The sequence below is a fragment of the Equus quagga genome, chromosome 12 (assembly GCF_021613505.1).
Source record: "Equus quagga isolate Etosha38 chromosome 12, UCLA_HA_Equagga_1.0, whole genome shotgun sequence".
Taxonomy (NCBI): Eukaryota; Metazoa; Chordata; class Mammalia; order Perissodactyla; family Equidae; genus Equus; species Equus quagga.
Genome location: NC_060278.1, coordinates 58,207,235 through 58,230,349, shown reverse-complemented (window position 1 = coordinate 58,230,349; position 23,115 = coordinate 58,207,235). Strand labels below are relative to the sequence as shown.

The 23,115-nt window shown below is 36.1% G+C and overlaps 1 protein-coding gene across 6 annotated transcripts in view; it reads right to left on the bottom strand.

Moving 5' to 3' along the window:
* The window catches only part of PTPRC (protein tyrosine phosphatase receptor type C), a 117,311-nt gene extending 95,166 nt beyond the window's left edge, over positions 1-22,145 (bottom strand). For 5 of the 6 annotated variants that reach the window (XM_046679382.1, XM_046679384.1, XM_046679385.1 and 2 more), the window contains exons 1-2: positions 22,049-22,145; positions 21,851-21,966 (exon numbers count right to left, since the gene is read on the bottom strand). In XM_046679382.1, coding sequence (XP_046535338.1) covers positions 21,851-21,923 — 73 coding nt within the window. In that variant the 5' untranslated portion in view covers positions 21,924-21,966; positions 22,049-22,145. The remainder of the gene's footprint in view (positions 1-21,850; positions 21,967-22,048) is intronic. The other variant, XM_046679383.1, reaches the window with a different exon arrangement.
* Between the last annotated feature and the right edge of the window lie 970 nt (positions 22,146-23,115).

Below are 23,115 nucleotides of genomic sequence, written 5' to 3'. Positions count from 1 at the left end.
ACAGTTACATGGAAGAAGGTAGAGTCCTGTGCTTTGCTGCTGTAAGGGAAAGGATTTTATCCATTAAGTCTGTGCTTCTCAGAGTGTGTTCTGGAGACCCAGGAGTGTCCCCGAGAACCTGCAAGGTATCTTCAAGGTCAAAACTATTTTCATAATAATATTAAGGTATTATTTTCCCTTTCACTAGTAGCAAATGGATGTTTCCAGAGGGTATATGGCATACAATATTGCAACAGGTAGAATGTAAAAGCAGATATGAGAACCCAGTTATCTCCTACTAAGACAGACAATAAAGAGATTCTTTATTGCCACTATTCTTATTAAATCTTTGTTTTGTAATATGTGGCTATTTTTCATAAAAATATGCTATTTATATTAACATATTGGGTTTACTATTATTATTAAATTAATAGTAAATAAATACTTTTAAATTCTCAGTTTTAGTTTTTATTATGGTAAGTATAGATATAACCCACATCAAGAAAAACTCCTCAGAATGGAGTTTGGGGCCAGCCCCATGGCCCAGTGGTTAAGTCCATGTGCTCCACTTCGGTGGCCCAGGGTTTCACAGGTTGGGATCCTGGGCGTGGACATGGCACTGCTCATCAGGCCAGGCTGAGGTGGCGTCCCACAGAGCACAGGCAGAGGCACTCACAACTAGAATATACGACTATGTACTGGGGAGGGCTTTGGGGAGAAGAAGAAGAAAAAAAAGAGAGAAGATTGGCAACAGATGTTAGCTCAGGTGGTAATCTTAAAAAAAAAAAAAAAAAAAGAATGGAGTTTATTTTATCTTTAAGAATGTTTAAGAAGGAGCCCTGAGACTGAAATGTTTAAGACCACCAGTTTTAGTCATAGTGTAGGAGAATTTGAAACCACAAATTTCAAATAATTTGAGCTGTTCGCCACTAAGCTAGACTTTTCTCTTAAAAAAGTGGTTTTTAGAAAATATTCAAACAGTGAGGGTATGTGGTAAAAGGGATACATGCACTGACCTTAATGGCCTCTAAGATTTCTTTCAACTCAGATTGTACAATTCCCTTTCAGAGAGAAATGAAAAGAAAGCTTACTGAGAATATTGTTCACATAACGCCACTGTGAAAGTTAGCAGATTGGCAAGTGGTTAGAGGTGGAAGTTTTGGGGTGAAGCAAAAAGTGAAGAATGGCAGATCAAGATATGGTGCACTTTGAATCGCTGTGCTGGTGGAAGGTTCTCTGATGAAGGGGGAACGAGCCTCACGGGCTTACTGCCAAAGTCACCTAGATTTCATAAGGGGGCCTCTTCCTGGGAGGATGGAGACTGGTCTCCATGATGACCTCACAAGTCTCTCCTGAACATTCCAGAAACTAATAGTTAAGAGTTTTTCAAAGAGGAAAATTGACAGAAGCACATATCATTCCTCCTCTAGACTATGTCACAGCTGACAGCCTGGTAAATTCTGCTCATTGTCCTGGTTCTAACATTTGTATCAACCCAGAAGATATAGATTCCTCTCCTTTTCCATGTAACGTGATATCGAAATTTAAACACAGCTTCACAAAAGAAATGTGCAAACTGTGTGAATGCAATTCACAGAAGATGCAAATGATGACAAGCAAATGGAAAAAACCACAATAAAAATCTAATTAAATGCAAAACAGAAATTTTGAGAAATACCAGTTGTACTAACAAAGTCAACACGTTTGGAAATGATGACATTAAACTCTGGCAAATGTACGTGAAAGGAAGCTCTCATATACAGCCGTGAGGTGCACAGGCAAGAACGTTTTTCTGAAAAGACATTTGTTAAAATGCATGAAGAGAATTAAAACGTTCCTAGGCTTTGACACAGACATTCCAGGTGTAGGAGTCTATCTTAAAGAAATGGTTATATATCTACGGACAAGGGTTTCTGTACAGTGATATACATTTTAAGAAAAAGCTGCCAAAATATTCTTCTTTGACTACAAACCTATGAACTAGGTTCCACAGAAAAATGGAGTAAAATATCCTTCAGGACCAAATTAGTTTGATCATCAAACATACATTGTCCATTTCCTCGGGCAGTCCCCATCTATTGTGGCCTCAGAATAAGCATTGGTCCCTTCTGGGTCTCCATGGGGGAGCACCTCCAGCGTGGGGCGTGCCCAAGAAGTTCCACGTGGGGAGAGGCCACACGTCTCTTGCCACTGTATTCTCTGTTCCCTGGCATAGAGTGACACTTACATGTGTTGAGCATTTGTAAGAAAGACAGACATCTCTCCTACAAAATAAGTAAATAATTACTATGACGTAATATATGTCTAGTGGTGACACAAGAGAACAAGGCAGGGGTCAAAATATGAAGAAACTAGTGCCTGCTTCTTAGAGACTTAGGACTCACGTGGCCACTACCTTAGGCCCAGGTATCTCCACTGGTCCATCTTATCAGCCTCTGAGTTTCCAACCTTAAGGAAATATAATCTCACATCTCTAAAAGTGTTTATTTTGCTTGAAATAACTTGGTCCTTAATTTTAAGTTCATCGTTAAGATTTTTTTAAAACTCTTATTTTGGAAAATCTTGTCTGTGAAGAAAATTGTTTTTCTTAGTTACCACTACAAAGGCAGAGTGTTGCCTGCCAATGCAGAGGTTTAGATAGGACCGTAGCAGTTACTCAACAACATTCTCAAACGGGTGGAGTAAAAAATACTTTTCCTTTTAAAGACCTTTACTCCAAAGGGAAGGGAGAACTGGGTTTCTTTTCTACTTATTGTGAAAGCCAACCAGGAAACCTTGCTACTCTCTCTAAAGGCTTCGCAGGGGGTGCTTAACAATTATAATTTCCCAGAAACTAGCATAAGAAAAGAAGAGCAATTCCATCAAGTCTCATCATGTGTGTGTGTGTGCGCGCGCGTATGTGTGAAATATAGGTTCCACTTAGCGTCCCAGGTAACAAATACCAAAGTGCTAACCACCTTTTTGGGGGTGAGAGGGACAGGAAAAGGCGGAAGAAGCATAGAAAACTTGTACGTTAGTCTTTAAAAGGTCAAGCAAAAAGCTTCACATCATGGACCACTTCACACGGAGAAATATTTTTCTCATCTACTAGAGATTGTTAAGTCATGGGAAACAGGCTCGGCTATCCATGTCATTCTATCTCAAGGAGGTAAAGCACTTATGTATTGGGTTTCTTTCATGAGTACGATTATTCACAGTGCACACTGCTTTCTGTTATCCCCTCCTCATATAAGAAAGTAAGAGAAAATAATACTCAAGCTCAGTAGTTTGCCATTTTTGTATCAGGATATCAGTCATCAGTGTCAGTCTATCCATGCAAAACAGTCTAAAATATTCCCATGATATCAGCTTATCTCAAAGAGTTATAGGAATTCATTCCTTCATTCATATCATTATTAATTCAACAGATATATGTTTAAAGGCTAATCTCTAATGTCAGGCACTGAGGATACAAAAGCAAATAAGGAAAAGTCCCTCCCTTGGAGGGGCTTACAGTATTGAACAGAGAAACTAAAAAGTAAACAAGGAAGGGCATTCCAGTGAGACTGGAGTCAGAAGGACGTCCCTGTGGGCATGTAAGACAGCTGCAGTACCCTATACTTCATACGTCTTCCCTGGTGAAAAACCTGTTGTATTCCACAAAGCTGATGATTTAGATACAGTTTAGTTTAACACATTCATTGAGTATCTAACCGTAATTAGACTATTTCTGTATAATTATGAACGAGATGCTACCAAGGCATATTTTTAAGGGACACAAAGGAGAACAATCGCGGCAAGAAACCTAAATGAATTCATTCAGGAGGCGGACAGGGGTGTTAAAACGTCGTCAGCAATTCTGAATGGGTAGAGAGCAGCTGTAAGAAGGTAACCAAAGACCTGCAGTGGAACTGTAACACTGCAGTGGGCATTTTGCAAGAACGGACTTTCCTCTCAGACTTCTGGTATTTCCATTTGGGTGGAGATTGAAAAAAAAAAAATAGAGCTAAAGTTTTCTCACAATGTTTTGCAACTTCTGCTTCCGCACTCAGTCAGAACTCAGAAGTAGCAAGAGACTTAAAAATGAAAACACTGTTTATTTTTTCTAAATGGCAATTGATTTTTACCCACAAAACTGAGGATACTTCCTTCAAGTATGTTTGGGATTTGGGGGGAATATCTGTAATACGTGTATTTTTATTGAAAGTGAAAAAGTAGTTTATTTATTCTTGACATCCTTTGTCTTAGTTTGGGGAGAAATAAAATCTCTGCCATTTGACACCAATAAAAACAAAAAAACTCAAAAAAATAGTATGATTTATAAAAGTTAGATTTCTTTAATGAAAAAAAGTCTAAAGAACCAGTAATCTGGTGACAGTAGTCAGTTTCAGAAAAGGTACTTTTCTACATTAACAATTTATCAACTAGTAAACTTGGAAAAACAATTTTCTGAAAGATTAATTATCAACACTGTGATTAGGAAAAAGCCCCAGCTAATTTTCTCTGCTATAGTAATGAAAATCTTTTGGATATCAGTCCAAACTCTGCTTTACTGGAAAAAGATAAAGCAAAATATTTATTGCAGATATTAATACACATGTATACGATTGGTCTAAAATTATCACAATTTCATTATAGGTAGAGTTAAAATGTTCTATAAACACAAGAAACAGATCTCCCATTTTAAACAAAGTTGATTTTTCCTCTCTAATTTAGTCATTTAATCTCTGGTCTAGTGCACTTTGCTATTACTCCCCGAGAGAAGGCTGCCTACTTTACCAATTTCTAGTCACAGGATGTGGCTGCCTCAATTTTTATCTCCATCTGGTAGAACACAACCAACTTGTTTGAGTGCTTAGCTCCCACTTTATAGCAACTAAACTTTCCTTGTGCACCCACCCCCCATCCCCCCACCTCCATTTCTAGTAAAACAACAAGTCAGTCAACTTCCTCAGGGAAATTGTAGCAATGCATGACAAAGTGGCTGTGGGGCATGTAGCAGAGTGCATCAGACTAGCTCTCTGGTCTGGCATCGATTGTTAGACAAAGTTTCTGATGCCCTTCAAAGCTCCTGCACACACACACTCTCATCTTCTGACAGATATCGGGATCCAATGGGGAAAAAATGAGGGTGGAGGAGGGAAAGAGAAGGAAGTAGCAATATCTTTTCATTTAAAAACTGAGGACAATAGGTGTTTATTTCTTCCATGTGCAAAGGATGAAAGTACATCTGTGATCCCTTGCACCATGAAACACTTAATGTTTGTTCTCTTATCAGAAACAATTGCCCTACACAGTAGAAACGGTCTTCAAAAGAAACATATCATAGTGAACGCCTATGATTTGAAATGAGTCCCCATCAGTCTGTGGAATAATGACTAAATTGTTGTACCCTTTGGTACAATTGTTAAATACATAAATAATTCTTCCATAAAAAAATGATGCCACTTACAGTGAATAAATTTTTATATTGTTTTGCCAAATCTCTTAAACCTTTCTGATATTTAATATCTCATTGCTACTATAACATTGTCACCTGTGAATATTTCTGACTTTTTATTTTGTTTCTAAAGTTTATTTGATGTCCCTCTTGAGCACTGTAAAAAGTACCCGACAAACCTCATAGTGAGTAATGCTTAGTGAGCACTTTCTGATGAAGCCTCCGACAGTGAATGATGTAGTCTAGGTTGCACAATGTTACTGCTGGGTGGGTTCTAAAGAAATGATTTCAACTGAACCGGTAGTTCTCAAGGAAGGTGGTAAGGGCTGGCAACTTTGCCTTCAAGGCCTGGAGACATTTTTGCTTGTCTTCACTATGGGAGGCGGTAGAGGGAGGAGGGAGAAGGGGGAAGTTGACTCTCTAAAGGCCAAGGAGGCTGACGGTCATCCTACAGTGCACGGGGTTATGGCTCAATTACCCAGCCCAGCATGTTCATCGGGCCGAGGCTAAAAAATTGGACTAAGCAATTCATTCTGTTGAAAAAGGAATTGAGGCTTGAAGAAGTCAAGTAGCCTACCGAATACCACACATCAGAATCTAAGTCTAGTGACAAGGAATTAGTGAGAGACAGGATCCAAAATTTGTCCCTGAATGTTAATCTGATACCCATTTCATTGTATCAGGCAAAGGGGTAAATACCTCGTGAGAGACTGGAGGAATTCTGGACCAGGTTCTCTCATTTTTGTGATAACACAGGACAAGTCACTCAATGTTTTTGGGTTTCCGTTTTTCCATTTGCAAAAGAGGTGAGTGAAAATAGATGATTGCTAAGGTCTCTTTTTTCTCTAAAATTGTATTATTGTGCAAATAATGAGGCATTACATGATAGCAGTCTTCAAATTGCCAAATTCCCTTTCTCTATCTTTGTAAACTTCTTCTCTAGAAATCCTAACCCAAATAAAGGCAGAAAATATTGCTGCTAATCCCAAAATAACCAGAGTCTTGAGCAATACTCAACTCTCAGTAAATAGTGGGGAGCATAATAAAATTCAAATGCATTATCTAAAAATAAAGTGACAGGAATAATAGGCATTCTCAGTGTCTATTATTTCAATGGAAATACAAGTTCTTCTGGTCCTTTTATATCCTCTGTACGTATTAACCTATTTTGACTATATACGTGCAATATAAATACTATAAAAATAAAAAAAATCAGCCATGTAAACAGCAAAGTGTTGTCACTGGATTAATTGAAGTGGTTTGACAGATGCAATCCATTTATATATTTCCCCAGATAAAAGTTTCCCAAAGTATTCATGAATCTGTATTTCATTCTTAGTAATTTTAATATTGTAGACAGATAACAATCGATCAGTGTATAAAATTTTCATTTTAATACTCATGTATATGTATTTAGAGCAAAAGAGGGACCAAAATTGCCTGTTATGTTTTGCAGACTGAAAACGTCAGTAGATTAATTGCTACAATTGTAACATAGGACAATAGATAAAAAGAGAAAATACATAACTGCCCGCTCTTCCCTAAAAACAAAACTAGTACTTGTCACCTGTGTGCATAAAATTTGGGGGTACCATATGACCCTTCATTTTAAATCTCCTTTCATTATAAAACAAAAGAATGAAATTTTAGATGTCAGATGGCTGTGTCATTCCACTAGCTAAAATTTTTTTCAGTCAGAAGAAAATAAGCTATCCCTTCATTTCATTTTACTTTTTTGTACAAAAAGAATTTTAATCTGACCCATGAGCCATCATTATTGTTAATCTCTGGATATTTTAGCAACATTTTGATAGATTTTAAATCAATTAAGACTGTAAAGGAAAACATCTGTGGTCCTAATACTTTTCGGATTGGCTCTTAATATTGTTTGTATAAGGAGTGTAAAATGCATTTAATCAAAAAAAGCCATTGAAAATTCCATAAATCATCGCAAATTAAAACAGTAGATATTAAAATCACATCAATTTTATTAACAAACATGAAGCGTGTGTATCTGTTGGAGAAGATTATTAGAAAAGTCAACGGAAGGAAATGTTTTGCCCATCAAATCCAGCTGTTCAGTCAATGAAATGGAGGCCTGGAGGGAAAGGCAATTTATGGTATCTGATACCCTTAAGAAGTGTTACTTCTGAGAAAACTCACGGACAAGGAAAGTCAAAAGAGATTTTTAAATGAATTATGCTTTACTTTTGTTTTAAAGGAATGATAGTAATATTTCCTAAATTAAATATGGAATGGAATAATGAATGAATGAACATAAAACACAAATGCATTTTTTCAAAAACACCATTATGTAAATATTTTAATTTAAAATATAAAGGTTACTTTTTAGCAAAAAATAGACCCACAAGAAGCCATTTTCTTTCATAAATGAATAAAACATAGACTTTGAGCAAAGATTCCACAAAATCACGACTGTACGGTCTGCCTTGATTTTTCGTCTTCCTTAGTCTATTGCTCTTTAGCAAATACAGATGTTTGAAGGATAGTTTAATCACAAAATGGGAGCCCACACGGACTGGTTGAACACTCCATATTTGTGTATTTTAATTTGTAGATTAATATGCAAACCATTTCTTGTTTTTTAAATGAAGATTTCAATTTTTATTCCAACTGTTAAAGTGAACACCCAAAAGAGAAACTAATTATAACAGTATTAACAGAACTTCTGCACTCTTTTATAGTTTTCCAAATGCTTAAAGAATATAACAATTCCTTATATTATTTCATTTCATTACACTTTATGAAGTGCTTTCATATTCATTTTCTATGATCATCCTATACTTAGAAATGTAAGTGTTAAAATTTAGTTTAAGAGAAGGCATTCTATTAGGAGAACAAAAAAAAGTGATTTGGGATTCTTTGAGCATAATGTGCTTTTTTTTTTCTTTCCGAAAACTGACTAATTAAGATAGACGGGAAAAATCTGTCTGGTTAAATTGATGTTAGTGGAAAATATCTTTAGTTTTACAGTGCTCCTGTAAACTAGAATGTAACAAAACTGGCACAAAGTTTACATCTGACAACTAAGGGTATTTTTATTATTCTTATTTCCCCATCTTTGAAGTACTCCTCGTATTGTATCTGACTTGTTCCACTTCCAGAATTTTGAGGTTCTACTTGCCTTTGATCTCTCACTAGCAATTCCCAATGGTTCTTTCATCCATGCTTCCTGGCTGCCCTCAACCTAACACCATCTTCTATCCTTGGAACAGGGATAATCTTTCATTTCAAAGGCTTTGGTGATTTTCTGTTGTAGGTCACCATGACGATATCTTTAATCTTTCTCCATGTGGAAACCTCTCTTTCTTGGACCTGTCGATGGACTTATGGGTTCCATTTGTTCTAAAGTTGCCATGTAGCAAGGAGGCATCTCAGCTCTTCCAATTTAAACGATGCTGACTCCTCTTTTACTTAGATGGAAAGTTATTTCCTTCATTCAAACTTTTGTCCTTGAAACAATGAGCCAAAAAAGTGATATTTGCTTGCATAATTGAGCTAACACATCTGAAAATGGATAACTTAGGTTACCAGGCTTTTTATCTCCCTACCACTTACATACAGCTAGATTTTCTCCATTACAGCAAATATGCTTTCTGACTCACTGAGGATAGTGCCTACATGTGTGATTCTCCCTTTCCCATACATAGAAATACTGTTTGCAATAAATTGCTCCCCTCTCTCTCACTCCTTCCCTCCGCTCCCCACCCTCTTCTCGTGTGGGCACGTGATGAAGCAGATATGCTTAACCTATGCACTGCTTGATATCCTTACGAAAATGCAGCTGAGCCAGAGGAAAAATCTTCCCCAGTTTCTCCTGTGCTGAGCCTTTTCAATATGATTTCGCTATTGAGATCACAGTAAACTGCCAAAACATTTGATATGCCCATTTTTCAACTTAAGGCAAATACCATAATACAAAAATAAATATCAATAATATTTAGATGACTCTCTCTTTTGGTTTAACTACGATTCTGTTTTCCTCTATTAAGACTAGCGACCAAGGGTGGTCTGAACACTGATTTGATGCTCAGAAGAATTAGAAACACAGTGTAGAGACAGACGAGTCTTCACAGGTGACACATCTCTCATAGCCTGCCTGGTGCTAAGGAAGGGCTCGGTCTCACTTCTCTTTCCTCAATCCTTCTTTCCCAATTTTGTTACTTAAGAGTAGAACAAGGAAAATTAAATTTAAGTATTCCCTTCTGGGATATGATAATAAGTAAATTTTATGAAAAATATTGGGAAACATGAAGTAAAAAAATGACATGTTGAAAACAAGTATAAGCTAGACTTCATAATGATTTGGATATGTCAGTTAAATGAGATCACATTTATAAAATCTTGACAATAGTGCCTGGCACATATTAAGCACCATTTTTCTTATTAGCTAAATATTTTTCTTATTAACTAACTACCTATTAGTACAAAAGTAAGTTTCTCTAGAGATATGTCTCTTTTAAGAAAACCCACCAAGCCTGAAATTAAAATCTTACCTATGTATGTTCCCAAAAAGATAAATCTCTGTGTGCTGTATAATTATCAAGGCTATTGGGTCTGACCTAACGTAAGCCTAAGTGATAGCCAATTTGTTTTTCAAATTTCTCAAGGACATGAAAGATTTAAAATTTGATTTAGAAATAAGGCTTTATGTAGCTAATTAACTCTCAGCAGACTTCCCAATCTGTCCAAGTATTGGCTTAAGTAATATTCTAAAATATTTTTGTCAGTGTGCATTAAAACAAAATATATGCCACAAGCGACTCAACAAAGCATTATATTTTCAAGACATTTTCAGTTAAATTTCCAATTCATTAGTTTCTCAATATATTTTATGTAATTTTTATTAAGAAATTATTTTAAGTTACATCTTTCATTTTTACATCTTTTCTTTTTAACAGAAGGGATATATATATTGAAGATACTTAATTCTTCCAAATATTGTTACAAATTCCTTCTCACTTACTTTTGTGATAATATTGAAGTTGCATAAGGATATTTGACAATAATCGGGATGTTCACAATCACTGTTCATCAACCTTTCAAGAGGAGACATGAATTTGGATTTTTATGTAGAATTTACTGGCTTCTCAATATATGCCAGCATGCTAAGCCCTTTACCATCATCAGCTCTTTTTTTCAACATCCAAAACAAAATATTTTTCTCCTTTTTATCATTGGCTATCCATTCTCATTTTCTCTTCCTGATCCTCCTTCTAACCCCTTCAAAAATGAAGTGTCCACGGCTCAGAATTAGGTCCTCCATACTTCTCCATCTGAGCATTCTTCTGACACCATCACATTCAGTCCACTGGCTTTAAATTCCATTTGTACCCAGTGATTTCTAAATTTTTGTCTCCAGTCAAGACCCAGCGAGTCCCACACTCTTAACTTTAACTGATTTCTGGACATCTCTAGTCAGATGTCTAGTGAGAATTCAAGTGCTAATATGGACAAAACAGAACCCTTGACTGCCTATCCCTAATTGGGGTGTTTCCCATCCTACTTGCTTATGGGGAAGAAAATGAGTCATTCTGTATAACTCCTTTATCTCTTCCACACAGCAACTTCTCTTGATCCTATATCAATTAAATCTGACCTTTCTTTCCAACTCCACTGCCAATACTCAGTCCAGATTACCACCCCCTTTCTCCCTTCTACCAATATAACTGGCTCCTCACTGGTGTCCAGGCTTTGACTCACTTCCAGTCTATTCTCCTCACAGCAGCCAAGGTAGTTGCTTTAATATGGAAGCAAGATTAAACATTCCAAATGACTTCTTCCCATTACACTCAGGGTGAAATCCAAATTCTTTCCATTTCCAACAAGGCCCGACAGGACCCGCCTCCTCTGCTTCTGTCTCCAGCTCCACTGCGCACCACTCAGCCTTTACCCACCATACTGCAAACACGTGACCTCCTTCCTGTGCCCTGAACCCATCAGTTTTTTGCTTTCTCCAAAGCACCTTTGTATCTGCCAGTTCCTCTTCACATGAATCTTTACATTCTTGTCAGCCAACAAGTAGCCTAATGGCACTTCTTCCAAGAGATCTTCCTCAATCACTCTGTCTAAAGGGACATTCACCCACCCAATCTGGCCTCTATCTCTCACATCACACTGTTTTATTTCACGACACTTATCAATATCCGAAATTTTATCAATTATTTATTTGGTTTTTTGTTTTTTATCTCTCTTCCTAAGATATACGCTTCATGAGAGCTGGTACATTTTCTGTTTTATTTACCACTGTGTCAGCACATAGAATAGTTCCTGGCACATAGCAGGGACTCTATAAACAACTGGTGAATCAACAAGTAAATCACTTCATTTAATGGGAACTGCTATTATTCCCAATGCACAGGTAAGGAAACTGAGGATTGGAAAGGTAATTTCCCTAATGTTTCATAATTGGAAAGCTCAGAATGGAGACCAGGCAACATTTCAAAGAATGACTTCTCAAATGCTTTAAAAGTAGAGCTTGTCTGAATCCAACCTTTCTAGTACTCTGTCTTTACATTATTTTCATCAGCTCCCTGACTCCTTTCTTTTGCTTATTTACTTCCCTCAGATCATCATTTCCTCTCATAGTCAAAACTCGCAACTATCTTCTGTTTCATTTATTTTTTCTTAGCCATTATACACCTTGATCAGATCTAAAGTATCAATAAGTATTAAACTTAAACTCAGAAAATAAAAACATGGATCACTGAAAAGTAGAAAGACTTAGGGTTCATTAGGCAAAAATTAAAATCTTAGCTCAGAAACTGTGGAGGATCAGAATTGGCTGCCCCAAAATATGTCTCTTTGCCTTGATTATTTTTAAGAATAAAAGACTCTGAAAGAAACCTTGACCTTCCCCCTAAGTGCCTAAAAGAGTTTAAGATAAAAGGCCTGTCCCAGGATAGGCCATCACCATAGATAACTCTGAGTATCTGTAGACTGGGAGGGTCCTTGCTAAGCCCATTCTTACCTACCAAACATTTGCTTTTCATTTCCATGTGAATTTCCTTCCTCCCCTTTGAGCCCCCAAACCACTACCCCCAACATCCTCTTTTGTCTTTAGCTGAAGATGGTATTTAGGGTGGAGACTTTGGCCATTCTAAGGAGTTACTCAGCTTCCCTAGGTTTCTCCCATGTGTACATGTTGTAAAGTTCTGTTTGATTTTTCTCCCGTTATTCTGTCTCACGTTGATTTAATTCTTCGACCAGCCAGAAGGACATGAAAGGTAGACGAATTGTCTTCCTCTCCTACAAAACCAAAAGGGTATTTGGAAACCTATGTCTACTAAGTCAAAGTGGAACATTTGGCCTAAAGTATCTGATTGGCAGTCCACATTTATCATAGTAAACAGGCAATAAACGTGTTTCTCTTTACTTTCCCTGAAGTTATAAGCAACTCGTCCCTGGAGTAGAAAACTGTAAGATAGTTCTACCTGATTCATTTAAGATGCCTCTTGGATGACCATGAAAAGATTATCTGGTGTCTATACTTCCTGGAATAAGATGAGAATCTCGTGTGTTTTCCATGATCAAAGCGTTTAGCAAAGGTCAAGTTATTTCCCTTGCACTTCAAAAAAAAAAAATCTAGATACTTTGGTAAATTATTCAATGACTTTCACTTTATGTAATATCAAAAACAAATTAGGTGGGGGAAAATCCATTCTTTCCATCATGTCACTCACCTTGAGAGAGACTCAGTCCTATATTTTGTTAACCTTCTTTTCAAGATGACAGTAACACATCACTGTTGCATTATTAATGTGGCATCAGCATTCATAGTAAAGATAAATGAACCAAAGATATCATTTTGCTTTTTGTAAGAGACAGATAGTGTTAGCTGACTTCGATCTTGCTAAAAATATGGAAGTGGCTCATGCACTATGGTTCGCCTATGTAGCTAAATCAGGTGGGTATGTTTCACACAAAAGACCTCTGAGAAACTACCAGCTATCTTCAGTCTTGGTGTGCTTTGCCCCCCATAATGTAGTCATGTCCTTAATTACCTGGTTATTAAGCTGACCACTAAGAAGTCTGAGTAAGCCAGTGGAAAAAGAACAGCCTTACAATCAGACAGAACAAGGATGAAATCTCAGCCCTCATCCCAGAACTCCCACTTCTTATTAGCTGATGACCTTGGAAAATTACTGTGAAAGATCACCAAAAAAAAGCTAAGGATTTGTTTGTGTGATGTGCGTGTGTGCATGTTTTAACATTTCTCTCCAAATAAATCTTTTATTTTCAGTTTAAATCACAAAACAAACAAATTGCCTAGAATAATCATGGCTTCCTTAGAAAAAAATTGGGATATGCAATTTTATACACAGTATGTGACCGAAAGACGAGAGGAGAAAAAGAAAAACAAAATGTTGGCAAGAATTTTAAGCAATTTTTTTCTTTCTTTATTTCCTGAAAATTTCTATCCTGTAGAAACTTTCCCCATGAATAGATCACTTAACAACAACAACAAAAGGACAGAATAGAATTAAAATTGTTTTTGTGAGTTTTTAGTGTTTTCTACATATGAGGTTGGGGTGCATTGACAGACAATCCATTCATTCAACAAACAAATTCTAAGGATCTGCAGGCACTCACTGGGACATAAGCAGAGACCCAGGATAACCTACACGAGCTCATCAGCTACTGTGAGAGACAGCCAAGTAGAAAGATCTCCAAGAGGGTTATGCACAGGATCATCACAGCAGAAGAGCACTTACGCAGGTATGAAAGGAGTGGACGAGCAGTGGATGTGCGGGAGGGCTGCCTGGAACAAGTGACCTTTGAACCAAATTCATAATTTGCCGAGTAAAGAAATGATGTGGAGGGAAGAAAAAACAGCATGGCCAACAGTTTGGAGACAGGAAAACATTATTTTTTAGGAAAATGCAAGTTATAACAAAATTGTAGAGTATATGTCACAAAGTAGTGACAGGTAAAGTTGGAGAAATCTGGAGAGATTAAACTAGAACTGTGTGTGCCCTGCTAATAACTTTCATTTTTCCTAAAAGCACAGAGGCCAAAGTAGGATGATTTGACACCTTATTTTGAGCCTGCCCACCATTGTACATTGAGAACATTTTAAATTGATCATGTTGATTCTTCTCTTTATTTTGTTGCTCCACCAATTAGTATGAAGTTGGTACAAGGTGTGTAAGCTAATAAGAAAAATGCCATGCAAATGAGTGAGAATTAAAATAAAACAATTCTAGATTATACAGTCATCCTACAAATGTTCCTAAAGTTTCCATTGGCTACTTAAAGAAATAACCAAAACTCTTAAAATTTCAAAATGAGTCTTGCTGAAAGGGCTCTCAATCACAAAATGAATGTTACTGATAGGAATATCAACGTAATATAAATTTGAGAATGGCTAATACTGCCCATCTAAAATTTGACAAAGTGGAAATTTACATTACATAAATGACATTTTATATAACACTGGAATGCAAAAAAAAAAGTGAAACTAGCAGTGGCTAAAATTGCACATAAAAAATGTTTCAAGATAAATTGAAGAATTAAAACTTTTTTGGGAAATTTAGATCCATATTGTTTGACAAGGAAAATTACACTTGGAAAAATAATAAAGGAAAATACTCAGAGGCATAAGCTATAATCAGTCAAATTTGATGTGGACAAACATTGGTGCATAAATTTAACATAAATTGTAAAAATTAAATGAAAATTAATGCTGTTGAACATTAGCTCCATAAAATAAAAATAAAAATGGAAAAATTGGTTGATTTAATCAGATGATAGAAAAGAATACTCAGGGAATTAAGTTGGCTTAATAGAGTTTTTTCTGTGAAATCTATCCTCAAGAAAAACTCGTAAATGTTGGTATATTCTAATTAAATGATATTTTATGAAAATTGAGTCAAAACATCCTTGAGATCATATTCATGGGATCAGTATACTCTCTATCCCATAGGAAGCCATTGAAGGAGGGATGTAGGAAGGTGAGTTTTGCCTTTTACACGGTTATCCTGGTAGGGGGAGATATGTACACAATAGGGATTGAAGGCAGGCAAGATTACAGCCTACTGTTACAATAAGAAATGATAAGAATCTCTAGCAAAGAGTTGTAAAAGGAGGTGGAGTTACAAACCATTTAAAAGATAGAATCCAGAGTAGCCTGAAAATTTCTAAAAGAGAAGATGCAAAGAACTCTGAGATATATAAAGATTTATTCCTCTGCCCCATAACCTTAAACCTGGTCTCGAGAGTTTCTCAGAGGAAGAGCTGTGCTTTGGAAACACGTTTCAATGGTAAAGAGCTATGAGCTGTGATTTCATGGGATCATGTACATATAATTTACAACTTTGCAGATAAGCTCATAGTTTTCAAAGCGTTTTCACAAACATTATCACTTTTAATGCTTATACCACTTTACAGATGAGGACGCTGTGCCACAAAGATGGAAAATGACTTGGATCAAGATCACACAATCCACAGAATTAGATTTCCAAAACCTTTCTCACTCTGAATGCCCTGGTATTCTCCAGCTTGGAATGGCTCCTAACTCATTTCCTATGATGCTTAATATCCCTTTTATCTGTAGACAAATTATTGTTTTTGTCTTTAAGTGGAGATATTTAAAATATAGTAACCACACTTTATTGCCATGATATCATCTTTTAACCTCATTGTTATTTATACAGTTTTCTCTAATCTATTCTCACAGGTATCAGGAGAAATATGTGTTTTTAAATTTACAATACAGAGAATTTCTCCTTGTCTGTCGGTGATGTTTGTTAAGTTCACTTCACCAGCTGATCATAGACTGATACATCTGCATGTGATGCTAAGCAGCCCTCAGCTCTTGATTTCTGGTCCTGCGTTAGCAGGTCACCATTTTGGAGGATTGGCGATTTTCCTCCAGTTGCTCACATATTGGTTGGAAGTAATTTTTTAAATATGTGAATGGGGATCATTTTCATTTGAATATCGTTGTATGCACTTATAATTTTATTATGTATGCAATACAGACAGAAGAGAAAAGTGAAGTTTTAGTAAAGTAACTTTTTCACTTTAGATACTTGGTCTCGTTTTTAGCAGGAAATAAATGTTTAATCTTTAAACATTGTAGAGCTAAGCACCATGGAAGATATTTGCTTGAGCTTGGGTCTTCCATAAAGAATCTAATAAAAACATTGATAATCTGCTGATTATCTTCTCAGAAAGGAATCAATTGAAGATAGCACAAATGGGCGTAGAAAGGACGTATTTCACTAACATTGACATTATGTATATTTATGCTTGTCCTGGCTGAAAGAGTAGGAAGGTTAGTTTCCTTCGTAATTTTTTCTTGTTTTTGTTGTGATTCCTGAACACACAATCCTCTGCTCACAACAGCCTTTCCCCAGACTCTTGACAGATTGAAATTGAAGTAGCACATTGACATATCAAAAGGAACTCATATTAAAGATTTTAGGTAACACTTAGATGTTTTGTAATCTAAATATTCGTTAGGGTCATGTAGACAAAATCTAATGGTTACTGTAATTTTTATTTCTGTATAATTCAGCATTATGTAGAAGTAGATATCACATTATATGCTAAATGAATAGCCTGCAATATATCATTTTTTTCCTTTATCCTTTCCTAAAGAATACTATCATTATGTACGCAAACTCACAGCACTAATCTTTTGATAATAGGCAACCAGTATGGGGTTAGGTGTCTGGTACTGACGAAGCTATTTAGATTAAATTGAACTTAAGTTGAAACTGAGATTAAGTTAAATTTCCATTCCCATTTTCTCCTGGGTAAATATTCCCACAAACTTATAAGATGACTGAAAAAGATCAAAAGTCTCTGGTGGTGACAGATTTCTTTCTCTGCACCAAGGTGACTCACATACGCATGTTCTGAACACAAAACTTTGTCTACACTGATGCTGTGCTCTCTCCAACAAAATTAATTCACCCGACTACAAATCTCTGCTCCCTACCTACTCAGATTGAAATTCATTATCGTGTTGTCTACTAGAAAATGATGCCCAGATACTCTACAAACTTTCTGTGTGCACACAATGCTATGCATAGGGCGAGCCATCTTCCACTTGCCCTTGGGAACAGTCTCAGAGCATTATTAGTATCAGCATCCATGCCAGTACTTCCAAGGACTGGATCTGACTCTATTTGTCTTGTCACTCTGCTAGATGAGTATCTCCTTTCTCATTCCTTACCTTTCTTCCTAGAGACGTCTGTGTCTGAAGAACAAAATTGACCCACCCAATGAAATGCCATTAGCAAGAATGTCCAAAGAGTAGGGAAGGAAAATTTAGAAGCAACATTCTCAACTATGGATTTTTAAGAAGTCAGGAAGATTTTTCCAGATAAGAAGTAAAAGAAGAATAGGAAAGAAAGAAATAGCAGAACAGAAAAGTTAAAAAGAAAGGCAAAGCCTGCAAATATCTAGATCCAAAATTATTTTATTTAAAAGTCTTGATAAAATTGTCTTACTGCCTCCATCCTTCCACTTTGCCTCTGGCTAATCTTTTCCACTTATATTTCTCTCTCGATCTGTCCTCTCTTTCTGAAATTTTTCCTGTCCTCCTCCTTCTGCTCCCTCATTATTATAATCTGCAGTTTTGTCATAAAACATCCATTACTTTTTCAGTGTCCAGCAAGAAACCAGGTATAGATGATACAAAAAAGACATAAGACACCGTTTCTGCTTTCATGTAGGTTACAATGGCAGTAAATGTACTGACTGGTAAATAATAATAATAATAATACCAACCACAACAACAAATTGAAATAGTTGGGAAAAATGCCAAGGAAAGGTGGTAAAAAGGGTGCAATCTCAGTGGGGATAGTTTGTTTCAAGAGTGACGAAAGAGAACCTTCGAGAGGAAATAGGATTTGCACAGAGCCGTAGAGGTCTTGAGGAAGTGTAGAGAAGCCGGATGTTGACACTGCCTCCTGCTTGTTCTATTTTAACCAATTATAAAAGAAAAAGTAAAAGAACAGCTCCTTGTGCAGCTCCAAGCGCAGCTGCCAGCTCACTGGTGGACTCCGTTGCTCTGGCAGAGTTTAGAATGTACACCAAAGACAGAGAGGAGATCGCAGACGGGGTTTTTCCTCCTCTGTTTTACATTTTTAAGCTGTAGAATGTGCAAAGAAATGGATGAGAGTTCAGACAGATTAGGAAACTATTACACCGTCCAGGTGAAAGATGATAAAGGCATGAATTAGGTGATGGCGACGGAGCTGAAGGAGGGTGAAATGATTTCAGAGATTATTCAAGAATAAAATGACAGGACTTGGGGAGCATTTAAATACATATTTCAGATTGTATCTCTCTCTCTTTTTTTTTTTTTTTTTTTTTTTGCCAAATCAAGATTCAGTTTAGGAAAGGAGTTGGTTCCACATCTCTGAGGGATGAGTCTGGAGATGGAGAAGCAGGACCATTAACACATAGTAGGGAAGGATAAGGAACTCTGAGTGCAGAAAGCAAGAATAAAACTAACCAAGGATGGAAGTCCATAGATCCCCAATATTCACAAATAGGCAAATATGGAGAACCAGTAGATAGATGATAGATAGAGAGAGAAAGATAGATAGATAGATAGATAGATGATACATAGATATGTGTGTGTTATATAGCTAGTATATATAATTACACATTTATAACTACTACGCATATATACATATACGTGTGTATATGTGTGTGTTTTTGGACACATACATATATGAACAGTGTAGTAATAGCTATATTCCTACACTCGTTGCCACTGTGGAAGGATGTCAAGTAGCCCAGAACAGAGAAAAGACCTATCTCAGGATAGCCCTTCTGACCGCGTGCTTAGTTACACAAAGCAAGAGACGAAAAGGAACAACAAACCCTTACTTCCACCTTCCCCCTTCCTCTAACAAAATCCCTTTCAAATTCTAGCAATGATAAGGGTCACAGGCAGATTTTTATTAGGAAAATACCATTAAACCTTCAATAAGTGATCACGCTCGCACCTCAAGATCTCTAAATTATACAGTATTTACAACTTAATAGGATTGTTCATCAAATTCAATTCACAATTTGTATCGAACACTGGTGATGTGCAAGGCATAGTACCTGTGTGCAGCATGAGATATTTCTTTGTAATGTAGAAGTAGAAATGAAGAATTATGTCCAGGAAATGAATCTTAACTGTCATGACTCATAACTCACGTAGCATAACTCATGTACTCGTGGCTGTTATGCTATAGAGGGATAGATCTGTCTGGTGTTACACCTTTGTTAGAGCCAGACAACATTTCTCTCTACCTGCATTCTCAAAACCACCCTTGTCCCTGAGCATGACTGAGAAATTTTACACAAAGATTTGGTTTCCAATTATCATACCAAAGAGGCACAGATCAAAGAGATTACAAACTTTTGTGTAAAACTCAACCCAGTGCTGTTAATGCCTTGGCCAAGTTTGACTTTGGCCTTGACCATATTTGTGTCGTAGAGATTAAACAAAACATCTGATTCTGTGCAGATTTATCCATCGGTATCTCTCTACATTTGGCTCTATTTCTTTATGCCTTTAGAGTACACAGTATAAATATATTGCCCAAAAGTCTAATGTTTCCTATAGACACATAAAACATATAGTCCAACTCATTTGTTGCTAATAAAAAAAATATAATTTAAAGTATTGCCAGCTTCACAGATTAGACATTGAATCACAAAATGTCTCTCAGAATTCAAAAGTATGATACCAAGATTTGCAGATGCAAATGGTTATATCTCTATATTTTTTTACAGAAATAAGTATATATTTCAGGAAGAGTATCACCGCCTTTTAGAAAAATGTTTGCTCTCAACATTTATCTGAGCAATTGAAGTTAAACTTGATCTTTCAAAATAAATCTATGTACATCTCTTCATTCAGCTGTAATATAAATTATTCAGCAAAATTGACTTAAAGATTTCCAGATCATTTTATACTTTTATTTTGATTATGAATTCAAAGGCTTTTCTTATGGTTAACACCTTTCATAGACTGAGTTGAAATTTTTATGGTGGTTTGCTCTGGGGCCTACAGAATATTTCTGTATTTCTTTATGCTCATTTAGAAATGTTTACGACAGCTTCTGAGTGAGAATTTTGATGGAAATATACTCTGATTTATGATAATACACATATTACCACCTTATTAAAATTATTAATCTTTATAATTTTTTTATTCTGACAAACAACTTTATAGGGACGGCAACTCAGTAAATATTTTCTGTACTAAGACAAAATACTGTACCTATATAGATTTTTTTGTAATCCTTCTTTGCAGTTAAAAAAAAAACCAAACTCTCTCACACTGCTTTCCACTCTCCTTGATTGCCCAAAATACAAATTGACAATATAATATGCTCATGAGGTAGCTACCGGAAAGTCAAAAATGATTTCAAAGTGAATTCCAATAAGCAAGATTTTTAAAAATAATTTTTTTAACTTATTTGGAATTTTCTACAAAAATACCATTTTTAATGTCCTTTCAGTAATAGGACACAGCTTTTATATATAACCTTATAAAGAGTGATATTAAATATCAATTTATTAGTTGCACTTAATAATCAACTGAAATGTGTTCATGACCCAAACTGAAATTGTTCAAGAAATATCCATTACATTGACCATAAGTGTACAAAAATAACAAACTTCAATAAGTACCTGAGGTCCAACGGGTTACATTTTCCTACACAACACCACATTTGCATGGTTCTTAACAGTTTAAATATTTTATCTTGTCAAGGCTCTATTATTTATCTATCACCCAGGAAGGGCGGTGGCCCCACAAGAATTTCCAAACCAAAAAGTCATTAAAAGTATTAGTAAGGAACCAAAAACCTGATTTAAAATACATTCTGTGATAAGAATATGCAAAAGGAAAGTTCATATTTTATTAAATACTCAGTGTATTAATTTAAACTACCTTATATCTATGTATTCAATAAAATATTTCGGTAGTAATGAAAATTTGAGGAAGGAGACTACTGGTCCGAAAAGAGGGAGTGGCTTACATGCAACCAAAGCTATATTAAGACTTAAATAAAATTCATTTTTTGTTAAAAAGATAAAAAGTTACTGATTTGGTCCTTAAAAAATTCCTCAGTCTTTCATAAACTTACATTCATGTTCTTGGGGGTTACATAATAATGTGGCTTTTGTCATACCCTTGAACAGTTTGTAAATAAAGATACAGATAAGACATTGTTTTCCTTGTAAATTGTGATTTTTCCCCCAAGCATTTATGACTTTTTAAATAGAAACAATGTATTCTGTCACATAGCAAGCCGTGTGTCTCTGAGCCACAGCAGCCGTGACCATTTTACAGCGGGCTCCCTCACTTCCAGGCACCAACACTTGATTAACATTTATGTTTATTTCAAACCAATGTCCCCCCACAAGAAAACACAATGAAAGAAGTATTACTATTCCCATACTTACCTGTAACATACGCTCCTGGGTCCAGAAAGGCAAAGCCAAAAGCCAAGAGTTTAAGCCACAAATACATGGTCATTTCTGGGAATCAGCCGTATTCCTCTGAAACGGCATGCGTCCTTCTGAAAGGCAATTATAATGGTTATCTCTGTAAAAATTTTTCTCAGTGGAACTGAATCAAAAAGAAAAGAAATGAATGCATACTCTTCACTGTGGTCTTATCAGACGGGGAGCAATTTCCTCCTCTGCTACACTGAGAGCAAACCGCTTGCTGGCTGCACGAACTACTGTGAGGTTGTGATGTCAGATTCGGTTTTACTAACTTCTCCAAAAATACTGTCAGGGGTCCTCTTTGCAGGAAGTCAAGAGAGTTGTTCAAATTCAGTGCAAAGACATTTTACTTCCTTAATTTAACTAATTTAATTCACTAAGTTAGTAGACCTTTTAAAAGATTTTCCCTTCCAGGAAGATGTTTTTTAAGTATCCAAATAGTATTCCCTGACGATATCCATTGCAACTTTTCTTTAAACATCAAATCCCCCCAAAATAATCAATAATTTTCTGGTCTAACGGATGATAAGACAGATTCAGCATGGGTTTAAAAAAATGATGTTGTTGTCTTTTTACAAATGTATTTTTAATTAAAATAGCTGTGACTATGAGCGCAACTCCTCAGTAGGTAGGCCTAATAAAAAATATTTGTCAGAGCTCACAAATTTCAGTCCTCGGCCCTTCAGCCTATTTCTTAAACTACATTTGCAATGGAAATCTATTTGGGGGTTAGCTTTGAATAGCTTTAAGCAAATACCTGTGACCTGTTAGCTTGCTCTTATGGCAGTATATTTGACAAAACCAGAGGCCAGGAGGAAAGTGCATGACACACCATCTTTTAAAACGGAGCTAAGTATATGAACTATACTCTGTAACAAGCTAAAGATGGGGGTTTAGAAACCTTAAAGAGACATTTTAAAAAGGGCTTTGCAGATCATAGTTTGGAAGCCATAGTAAGAACTTAGGAGATTCCATTCCGTTTCAGTCAGATGGGCAGAGAGATTCTACCCGAGGAATACAGAGATTAATTAGCAATGAATGAGTTGGATTATATATTTTATTTTAATGTATTAAAATTGAATTTAGTGCCTACAGGAAATATTAGCGTTTGGGGTAGCAAAATTTATATTGCATACTATAAATGTATAAGGAAATGGAGCTCAATGAAGAGAGACGGCAATGATAAGTATGTGCACAGTTCAGATGCTCTAGAACGGAGG